The following is a 12,057-nucleotide window of genomic DNA, read 5'->3' on the forward strand; positions in this document are numbered from 1 at the left end:
AGCAACACCCCCTTCTCTTTTTACCACCACCTCTATCTCTGCTGAAACATTAAGCAGCCAGTCCTGTCCATCTCTTAACCCAGTTGCTGTAACAGCTACAACGTCCGTCGCATGTACCTTTCCACAACTTGAGTTCGTCTGCCTTACTCGTCAGGCCTCTGGCATTAAAATAATTACAATTCAATACAACAGTCCTTCCTTCCTCCCTGCGTGCACTTGCCTATTCTGTCCCCTGAACTTTCTTCAGCTTCCATTGAGACTACCAGCCTCTCGCCAGCCCCCATCCTGTAATGGATCCTGCCTCCCTCCCATTCTAGGTGAAATTACTGTACAGATCAATGCTATCTGTTTTGGCAACAACGTGTGGGCCTAATTCTGCCTTTAGTTCAGAATTGCTAGAACTGCTCTATAATGGCGGTTAGCAGAAAGTTATGCTCTTCCTGTAAAATATGGAGGAACAATGAGAAGTCGTGTCCCTGATGATTACGTTTGCAGGAATCGTGTTCAGCTCCAACTCCTCTCAGACTGCATGGATCAGCTGGTGCAGCAGTTGGACTCACTGAGGGCAGAAAGTGTTAATAATAGATTGGGGTTTCAAAGATGTGGTCACAGCACAGGTCCAGCCAGGTAGAACAGGCAGGCAGGCACTGCAAGGGTCTCCACCAGCAGTTCTCTTCTCTGACAAGTATACCATTTTAGATATTGTTGGTGGAGAGGGACTTGACCTCCAGGGAAAACAAAAGCAGCACAGTTGCACCACAGATGGGTAAGTCAAAGCCTCGGTGAGTTTAGCCTAGGCTTTCACCGATAGACAGGTTTTCACACTGTGGGTAGTGGATATATGGAACAATCTACCAAAGGTAGTAGTTGAGGCTGGTACTATAACAACATATAAAAAGCATTTGGACAGGTACATGGATAGGAAAAGTAAGCTTGACATGAGGAACATGAGCGAAATGTAGGCAGGTCCGACTAGTGTAGATGGCGCATCTTGGTCAACATGGGCAAGTCGGGACGAAGGGCATTTTTTTGTGCTGTATGACTGTGACTCAACTCAGACATCTGACAATTTAATAGGCAGGACTTCCTCTATAGATATCACTGGTAATCCCCCTGATCTCTACCTCCTCTCCACCCTCCAATCCATTTGTTGCTTCTCTGTTTTTATGCCATGTCACAGTTTAGGGCCTCATGGTCAAGATTGTACCCTGCTTTGCCTACCAACGCTTATTGGGAGATGTTGGGGAAAAAAGTTGACAGATTTATATTCCAGAGATGACCACAAAATCAGTTAATTATTGTCAATAACATTGTCAATAAAAATAAAGGTTTATCTTAATTATTCAAATGTTTTATTACTGTTCCAACTGTGGCACAATAGATAACACCCATTATGTTTAACATGGCTGTAGATGATGTGGGACTGAAACCTGTGGAAAAATCCAGCCCGGTCGTTACTCCTGTTATCACACCGACTCCCACCCATTCAAGAGTATCCACACCTTCACCGATCATGCAGCCTATCTTAAAGACAAGTTCAGCGCCTTCGCAGACTCCTCCAAATCCCTGGGGAGATGCAGAACTCCCCTTAGAGGAAGAAAATCCTAGCCCGGCACAAGATGCAGCACCACGGCCAAGAGCCATGTAAGTGAAAATGCAATGCTTGCTGTCAGCAGCTTTTGATCAATGTAACTGCTCTCATAGACATTATATGCTAGTGCTATTGCCTTTTTTGATCATTCTGTTCACACCTGTGCTAACCTGTGCTGTCAAATAATCTTGAATGGTGTTGAAAATTAGAACTCTCCCCCTTCTCTCTCTTTCCCAAACCCCACCTGGATTTGCACCAATTTATCCCCTTGCATCCTCCCCCTCTCCCCTTCTATTTATATTCCTGCCTCTGGCCACAATTCACACCTCTTTCCTTATCTCACACCTTTTGTGTTTTCATCTCTGGCCTTCGACCAACCATTTGCCTATCAAAAATCCCCACACATATATACACCTATCACTCACCATGCTTTATCTTGCCCCCATCTCTCTTTCAGCTTTCATGTGCATCCTACAATCAGTCTGAAGAAGGATCTCGATCCAAAACGTCACCTATCTATGTTCTCCAGGTGCTGCCTGACCTGCTGAGTTATTCCAGCACTGACTTACATTGGCTACTGCTTTTATAAAGTATAAACGCTTTAAAAAATATATTCTTGGATCATTCCATGAGTTAATTCCTCCTTCATTCACCTACTTTTGTGTTCTTCTGTACCTGGACCAATGCACAACCCCACATTCACCTGTGCCAATCATCCCTCCCTTACCCTGGATCCATTCAGCATCATCACATTCCAGATCTTGCCTCGCCCTTTCCTCTCAGCTCTTTCTACTTATCTTTCCTCCATTCTAGTCCTGAAGAATGTCTTAAGTTAATTTCCCTATACAGATGCTGGCTGACCGCTGAATTCCTCCAGCCATTCGTTTTTTGCTCAAGCTTCCATTATCTGCAGTCACATTTGTTTCCAGATTCACCTGTGCTTTCAGTTACCTATATTCTCAGAAATTTCCTTTCTTTCTGTAAATCTCTACTTCTTCTGTCATTCCTTGAAAACATTGCTTCAAACGTACCTTCCTGACCGTTTTTTGTCACAAATCCTTCACTTAATAAAACGTGTGTCAAATGTTGTCTGGTGACTTGAATGTCAAGCAGCTCCTGACAGCCTACAAGGTCGAGGAGTGATGAGAATGGACATTGTATTTATTTTCTCCTGCCTGTTTTCTTCCCATTTCTTTTCCTTTTTTGAAGATACAGCTAGTGGGTGACGCTTGGATTTGGAGGAACATACAACAAGCATTAACAATTGGCTCCCCTTATTACTTTCTGTTCTGTTTTCCATGTCTATCAAACTTAATAAAAAGGAAAATCACAGTGTTTGACTAGCTGTCAAGAAATCAATGCATATTTTATGCTGTCAACAAGGGATAAAATAACCCAAAATGTCTCGTTAAACATATACAGTATATTGCAAAAAGTTACAGAGAAGTATTTTTTTCCAGCACTTTTATGTTCTGACCAGTATCTAGTCTAATGCAATTATAATATTAATACTGCCGGTTGTTGAAATTGTGTTGTGGTTTGACTGGCACACACAATTGTTAATGCATACTTAGTGGAAAATACAAGCTAAATGTTGAACAATTTCATATTTGACTATAAACTGTTGAGCTCTGCTACTGGAATAAATTCAATCACACACAATGATTAAGATCCAAATACTTTATTAGCATTACAGCACAGGTAACTTCATCTTAACACATAACTCAAGAAAGGGAAGAGAAGCTTTCTGTTAAACTAGTGGGCGGAGCTACCAAGTATGACTCATAATATGAGTGACAGTGAACTACAAAAATCAGTCTTTGTTGGTCTGTAAGGCATAGAGGAGTCACTATGTGACAGCTTCTATTGTGTTGCTGCAGTACTACGATGGCAGTAACCTCTGAATGACAGCTAGTATTTCATCCAATTCAGTAATAGCATTAAATTCCGCAATCATGTAAAGGCTTATAGTATCTACCATGTTTGTCATTCCCCTGTGGCTTGGAGTGAAATAAAATCTAGCATTGTGACAACTCAAACCATATGTTACAAAACATTTCCATTCACATCGGATGATTCAATTACAGGAGCTTTCTGGCCATTATAACGTATCATCTGGAAACACTGAGGAACACTGTCCCACAAGCAGTGCCTTAAATAACATACAGAATAATAGATTGATGAATGTAATTTGACACATCTCGTTGTTTAGATGATGCTGGTAAGCGTCTCATGTGTCACGATCAATTTCCAGTTGAATGCCTTGAGATGTTACTGCTTTCAGATGCCCTCTGTGTGCACAAGATATGTGGAAAAGCTACCAGGGTAGCTTTTGTGACTTCAGTACTGGGTTAATTGATCACCAGAAGATAATAGAACAGGTTGGATACAGAAACCTGAAACGCAACCGTCCAGTCAGAACTACCATAGATTCGGTGGAAATTGTGCAACAGAACAACAGTTAGAAAGGGATTAATGGAAAAAAATAGTCAGAGAATCAGAATAAAACATAGACAAAAGCCTAAAAGGAGCAAATTAAATTGAGAGAAGTGCATTGAAGAAGAAGATAATGTTTAAAATATTTTGCTACTTCAGAACAGAGACAATATCATGCACCCAGTTGTTTTTTATGGATAGACATTAGTTTTTATTCTTTTTAATATTGTTACTTCTCAATCTATTCATATTGAGCTTTTGTTTTACGTCAATTATAAAACATAGAACTGATGGACAGGAAAAGACCCTTCACCTTATCATGTCATATCTGCGCCAACCTTTGTGCTAATCTGACTAATCCCACCTCTTTGCACATGGTCTGTATTCCACTATTCCATAGTCGTTCATGTGTCTGATAAAATGCATTTCAAATATTACTATCGTAACTGCTTCTTTATATCCAAAAATATATTCAAAACATAAATTTCAAAAAACTCCTCATATATTTTCTGTGCCATACATTCAATACTGGCATATGTTGTAGTGTTTTCACCTATCTTTACACAGAACATCCTTCCCTTCATGTGGCCCCCTGAGCTAATATCCCTTCCCTTGTTTGAGGGATGTCTCTAGAGGTCCAGCAGCAGAAGGACATAGAAACATAGACATAGAAATTAGGTGCAGGAGTAGGCCATTCGGCCCTTCGAGCCTGCACTGCCATTCAATATGATCATGGCTGATCATCGAACTCAGTATCCCGTACCTGCCTTCTCTCCATACCCCCTGATCCCCTTAGCCACAAGGGCCACATCTAGCTCCCTCTTAAATATAGCCAATGAACGGTGGCCTCAATTACCCTCTGCGGCAGAGAGTTCCAGAGATTCACCACTCTCTGCGTTGAAAAAGTTCTTCTCATCTCGGTTTTAAAGGATTTCCCCCTATCCTTAAGCTGCGACCCCTTGTCCTGCACTTCCCTAACATCGGGAACAATCTTCCTGCATCTAGCCTGTCCAATCCCTTAAGAATTTTGTAGGTTTCTATAAGATCCCCTCTCAATCTCCTAAATTCTAGAGAGTATAAACCAAGTCTATCCAGTCTTTCTTCATAAGACAGTCCTGACATCCCAGGAATCAGTCTGGTGAACCGTCTCGGCACTCCTTCTATGGCAATAATGTCCTTCCTCAGATTTGGAGACCAAAACTGTACGCAATACTCCAGGTGTGGTCTCATCAAGACCCTGTACAACTGCAGTAGAACCTCCCTGCTCCTATACTCAAATCCTTTTGTAATGAAAGCTAACATACCATTCGTTTTCTTTACTGCCTGCTGCACCTGCATGCCTACCTTCAATGACTGGTGTACCATGACACCCAGGTCTCGCTGCATCTCCCCCTTTCCCAATCGGCCACCATTTAGATAATAGTCTGCTTTCCCGTTTTTGCCACCAAAATGGATAACCTCACATTTATCCACATTATACTGCATCTGCCAAACATTTGCCCACTCACCCAGCCTATCCAAGTCACCTTGCAGTCTCCTAGCATCCTCCTCACAGCTAACACTGCCCCCCAGCTTAGTGTCATCCGCAAACTTGGAGATATTGCCTTCAATTCCCTCATCCAGATCATTAATATATATTGTAAATAGCTGGGGGTCCAGTACTGAGCCATGCGGTACCCCACTAGTCACTGCCTGCCATTGTGAAAAGGACCCGTTTACTCCTACTCTTTGCTTCCTGTTTGCCAGCCAGTTCTCTATCCACATCAATACTGAACCCCCAATGCCTTGTGCTTTAAGTTTGTATACTAATCTCATGGGGGGAGGACCCTGGGTTATGGTCCTCCCCACAGAGCTTTGGTGTTGGCTGCACTAAGCATCAGTTTGTTCATCAGCACGTACTCCTGCAGTCTGGAACAAGCCAGTCGGCAACATTCCCTGATGGACGTCTCGCTGTGCCGGGAAACCAACACGTTTCAGGCAGACCAAAGTGTGTCTTTCACTGAGTTGATGATATTCCAGCAACCTTTGATATCCATGTCGGATTGTGTCCCTGGGAACAGTCGTAAATCAGAGAATTATCTTGTGGATCTACTTGTGATAAACCATGACAAGGATCCTTGCATCTTTTTCCAGTCCCTCGCAAATCCACTACGACGTTCCAGGCACCCACATCTGTCTATATTGAAATAACTTCTCTCACATATCACCTTTACACTTTACCCCTCTAACTCTAAAACTATGCCTACTTGTAGATAACAATTCCATCCTGGGAAAAATATCTATTCTATGTCTGCCTCTCATATAATTGTATATAATTCTGTCACATCCTTCAGTCTTCGACACTCCCGAGAAGAAAACTCCCAGTTTGACCAACCACTTATTATACCTAATACTTTATAATCCAGTCTACATCCTGGCAAATGTTTTCTGCTCCCTTTCCAAATCCTCCACATCCTTCCTATAATGTTGCGACTGGAACTGCACACAACTCCAAACGTTTTATGTGGTTGCAACATGACTTGCCAACTTTTCTACTCAATGCTCCAACCGCGAAAGACAAGCATATCTTACCCCTCCTTTAACCATGGTTGCTTTAACCGTGTTGCCATTTTTGGCATCTTTCATATATTTCATCATCTGTGTTCCATTTTTTGCCTCTATTACCTGTCTTTGACTATTTGTCATAAATATTTTAATTCAGTCATGAAGTATATGCAGGTACACAAAAATGCAGGAGAAACTCAGCGGGTGCAGCAGCATCTATGAAGCGAAGGAAATAGGCAACGTTTCGGGCCGAAACCCTTCTTCAGACGTTTCGGCCCGAAATGTTGCCTATTTCCTTCGCTCCATAGATGCTGCTGCACCCGCTGAGTTTCTCCAGCATTTTTGTGTACCTTCGATTTTCCAGCATCTGCAGTTCCTTCTTAAACATGAAGTATATGCGCATGGATTTGCACATGCTACATTACAACACTGAATTCCTGAATTCATTGCCTGAATTCTCTGCTTTTACAAAAACACAAAGTACTGGAGTAACTCATAAGGCAGCATCTCTGGAGAGCACGGATTCCGACCCGAAATGTTGCCTAGCCATGTTTTTCAAAGATGTTGCCTGACCCGCTGAGTTACTCCAACATTTTGTGTTTTTTACTAAAAATTCCAGCATCTGCAGTTGCTTGTGTCTATTTTGATCTGTCCTTTGCTCTTATTTTACCTTTGGTTGCAAATCCTATTTTTGCATTTGCCTTTCACTCTAGTTAAATAATCCAAAGGCTCCCTTAATATAATCATTCCTTTTTGCTTTTATTCACAAAATAGTATTTGAACAAGCAATACCCCTTTGTCAAAACTGACTCTTTTGGTCAAGAATTGTAAATTTTGGTTATGTCCTGATTGTTAATCATTCATAACAGATGAAATTAAGCACTAACCACATGGGTGTTCACATTTCTCATTCTACCAGCGATCGACAAAGAAATCTGAAGACAAATGTGTTCCTGTCAGCCTCATGATCTGAGAAGGGTCACATGTGTGCCCATAAAAGACACACATGCATACACATACATGTTTTAGTCCACCAAATAAGTAGAATAAATGAACCTATCATGCAATATTGAACCACAACAATAAATTAAGGCTCATTAGTCTTTCAAGTTTCAGATTTATATCTTGGAATAAGTATTTATTTCTCCTCTAGATTTCTATATTTATTTATAAAGGATTTTAAAAGTATTAATTTATCCTTATTCTTCCTAGCTCGTTTACGCCAGGAATTATAAGGATAAATGATGTTATTGCTATTTGTTTATTAATATCTATTATCTTCTATTTTAGTATTATGTCAGTCGCCAATGACGAGGAACCTGAGAACTTAATTTTGCCACCTCCACTCTCAACTGCCCCTGTCATTCCTCCAATGCACGTGCAAACTCCAGTACCCCATTGTCCATCAGAGACTCCATCTGCGTCCACTGAAGAAAGTAGCTCAACAATTTCCGCCACCGAAACCGAGACTGCTGATCGAAATATCTCCGAGGGAGAGATCCTGTTAAGCTATGGGCAGGTGGCTGCAGCAAAAGGTATAACCATAACAGCCCATTAAAAGTATGTGACCATTAATTTGTTGGAGGTAGACCATTGCACAGTACTGTGGAAACCATGAGTGATGTGCCATGTTGGGAAAAGCTAGCCATAGTTATCGGAATGCCACATACACTTGAGAACTGAATGGTGTAGCTGGTTGTGAAGTGTTGTTTGATTGGAGTTTGGACAAATTCATCCAGATGTCCATGGGAGCAGATACACAGCATATAAAGTGCCTATTTGCGATAAACTACACTAATTCAAAAGAACCAGTATGATAAACAAAGGCAAGTTTAATCATTGTGATAGAGACATGGAGTTAAATGGTATGGAATTTGACCCATCTGCAAGAAATCTTCAATTCCTAGATGCTTCAAGTGCTCATCTGGACTCCTCAACATCTAGACTCATCAATCTAGAAGAAATTACACTATTCTGAACTTTGTCATGACAAAAGATTACCAGTGAGTAAAGATAATGATTCAAAGATATTTTCAAAACCTCTTTGTAACCTCTCCAGTAATTTGGCGGAAACCTTGACCTATGACTACTCATACGAAGAAAGAACATTCTGGCTGGGGTTGAGAACCTCAAGATCATTTGCCAGTCACACATAGAAACACAACACATCCCAACCTACTCACCCATCCATGCTGTCAAGCATCTTCTGCTCCACCTTTGTCAGAATCAGTAGGTCTCACATTAGCCCCATTGGCCGTTACAGAACACATGGAATGGAATGGAATGGACACAAGCTATCTTTGATTCCAAAGGCAAAAGACAAAGTGTTGGAAGAACTCAGCAGGTCAGGCAGCATTCGTGGACAGACGGCCGAAGGCTGGGACCCTCCTTCAGGTTCATCAGTCAGAAGAAGGGTCCCAACCATAAACATGGTCTATTGTATTGTATTGTATTGTATTCAAATTTATTGTCATTGTCTCAATTTGAGACAACGAAATGAATTTCCCTTACAGGCAGTATCATAAAAAAATCACAAAAAAATAATAAAAATAAATAATAAATAAATAATACAACATATTAAAAATAAAATTGAAATTGAATTAAAAATTTAAAAATTTAAAAAAAGCACAAACACAGAAAGTCCACGACACAACATAACATAAATGGCACCCAGGTGAGGAAGGCACCATAGTCCAGCCAGCCTCCCCTCCATGTTCATCCGTGGTCGGGGCCTTCCGAGCACCCGCAGTCGCCGCCCCGGGTGGCCCGATGTTCAGGCCCTCACGCCGGGCTGGTGGAACGCTGACGCCGAACCCCGACAGTGAGCATCCTCCTCCTCAGCGGCCCGGACCTTCTGATCAGCCGCCTCGCGCTGCTGGAGTCTGCAGCTCCTGAGTCCGCAGGCCGAGCCGGCAGAGTCACAGGACCCCGCGCTGTCCATCAGCGCCGCCCGCGTTGGGAGCTCCGCAAACCGCAGCTCCAGGATGTCGGTGCAGCAGGTCCAGCACTCCGGGCTCCAGACGGCGACCCCCAGTAAGGCATCGCCAGCCCTGCGATGTTCCAACGCTGTCCCGCCGCTGCTGGAGCTCCGGTCGATCCCGGCAGGAAAGGCCGCGCCAATCCAGGTAGGTAGGCCGCTGTGGGGGGAGGGGGGGTAGCGAGGACGCGACTCGAATAATAGTCGCGTCCTCACCAGGAAGCGGCCGAAGGACGGTATCCCCCGCACCGTGCCCTCTTCCCCCACATAAAAACACCAAAAAACACAAAAAAAACAGACTTTAACATAACTAAATAAACAAAAAAACAAAAAGATACCGGGCTGTAGGTGGAGGCTGCTGCCACCAGCGCCACCGGAAGTACAAGTACCCACCGGAAGAGGGTCTATCCATTCCCTCCAAGATGTTGTCTGACCCACTGGTTTTCTCCAGCTCTTTTTGCTCAGGATTCAAGCATCTGCAGCTTCTTTCATCTTTGTTTGATTCCAAAGGTCCACCTAATAGAGAAGAGAGAGAGCATAGTACTGGTTGAATATTTAACAGGTTGAAAGCCTTGCAGCAGTCTGTTGGGATTAGAATTTATCGGCATAAACTGTTGAACTGTTGACATTATTATACTTGCATTTCCAGTGATGGAAGGGGGAGGGGGGTTGTTTAAAATCAACACCACAATGGTGTGACATGTGTGCAAATGAGCCGACACACTGTTCATATAAAGACAAATAGCCATACATTTGCTAATGTGTGCTGAATAAATAGTACATGCAATTATTATATGTGCAGGAAGCAAACATTTTCATTGCAGTGATTCATTGTCATTTTTAATTATATCTGCGATTCTGAATTTTCTCTGTTCCGGTGTGTAATTGGTCCTTGCTTGTTTTTGCAGCCTTGGCAGAAGGAGGTATATTTCTTCCAAACTTCAATGATACTCTGTCCAGTACTCTTCTTGATACTCAAGAAATGGTAAGTTTGCAAAAGGTCTGTGTTTGCAATTAATCCAACAAAGTCTTTGGATTAAAATGCACTGGTTTCTTTATATTTGCTTCATCTGTGTGTTATCCATGGGTTCTGCTTCAACGCCTTGGCGTTAGGAAAGTGAAAATCAACATATGTTTCTGTCGTTAATTGCTATCTAATTACCCCCACTGGAAATGCAAGCGTACCAGTGTCATTGTCAACAGTGGACAGACACAGCCTCTGTGAAGAAAGGTCTGCCAGCCCTCACGGCACAGTTTGTAGTGAAATTATGACAATTTGCCCAAGGAGGCCAAGCAGTGCATAAAGTAGCCCAGCTTGAAATTAGTGTATTTAGAAAGGAAGTGGGATACAGAATTGGCAGGAGAAATGTAGATGATCTTAGCCCATTCCAGATCAAATCTAAATGTTATAGAACTTGAGTGATAGATATATCCTTTTTATTTTGACTGAATATTGAAAAGTATATTGCTGACTGTGTCTGTAAGAGGAATACGCAAATGAGTTCTCTGGTATAGATTAAACTCTTGTGAGCCACTTAGTTTTTGAAGAGCTAATACTCGTCAGAAATTACGTTCCAGTTTGCTCAAGTTTTTTAATTTCACCAGTAAATTAGGTCATAATCAATTAATTGCTAAATTATCCCAAAGAATGTGAATTAATATTATCACCTGATTATTGCATTGCCCAAAGGTAGAAACATTCATAAAATGTAAATTGAAAAGCATATTTCAAATTTGTATTCCTGCCATTTAACAGAATGTGATAGCATTCAGATTTTGCAAATAAAATGCCTGGGAAAGAAACAACTTAACAGTAAATGTAATGGATGCAAAGGATCGCCCAGAGGTAACGGATGGAAAAAAACCCATCAGAGCTTTTTATATGCACTTAATAGAACTCATCCAATATTCTATTTCATTTGAATTTGGAGAGGAAAATCAGGTTATTATCCAGACCATTCCCTTTTGCTGTTCTCAGTGATCCCTTGTACTCCTGTGCATTTAGTTCCCAAATGCCACTGACGTGATGAAGGTAAAACCTCATCAGATGCTTAGTGGTCACCACAAACAATTGGAGACACCTGTGCAATATCAATATGGCTGACATAATAGAACATAGCACAGGAACAGGTCCTTCAGCCCACAATGTCTGCCGTTACTGATGCCGAGCTAAACTGTACACATGATCCATATCACTCCATTACTTGCTTATTCATGTGCCTAAGAGTCTCTTAAATGCCACTATCACACCTGCCTTCACCACCACACCTGGCAGAGGATCCCAGGCACCCACCATGAAAACACGTGCCCTGTACATTTCCTTTAAACTTTGTCCCTCTTGCCTTAAAGCTATGCCCTCTAGTCGTAGCTACGACTCTCATAATTTTATTATCTTAAAAGCTGCACAAAATAATGACAACTTTAAACTAATCAATTCTGCTTCATCACATTAATTAGCATGTTTAAAACTTCATAACATTTTACTCCTTCATTTTATAACTCTAATAAT

General features: G+C 41.8%; 1 protein-coding gene across 3 annotated transcripts in view; it reads left to right on the plus strand.

Annotated features, from left to right (window-relative positions):
* kiaa0586 (KIAA0586 ortholog) overlaps positions 1–12,057 on the plus strand; it is a 378,726-nt gene that overhangs the window by 309,837 nt on the left and 56,832 nt on the right. For all 3 annotated transcript variants that reach the window (XM_055640495.1, XM_055640493.1, XM_055640494.1), the window contains 3 exons: positions 1,413–1,644; positions 7,862–8,106; positions 10,457–10,533. In XM_055640495.1, coding sequence (XP_055496470.1) covers positions 1,413–1,644; positions 7,862–8,106; positions 10,457–10,533 — 554 coding nt within the window. The remainder of the gene's footprint in view (positions 1–1,412; positions 1,645–7,861; positions 8,107–10,456; positions 10,534–12,057) is intronic.

The sequence above is a fragment of the Leucoraja erinacea genome, chromosome 9 (genome assembly GCF_028641065.1).
Source record: "Leucoraja erinacea ecotype New England chromosome 9, Leri_hhj_1, whole genome shotgun sequence".
NCBI classification, from domain to species: domain Eukaryota; kingdom Metazoa; phylum Chordata; class Chondrichthyes; order Rajiformes; family Rajidae; genus Leucoraja; species Leucoraja erinaceus.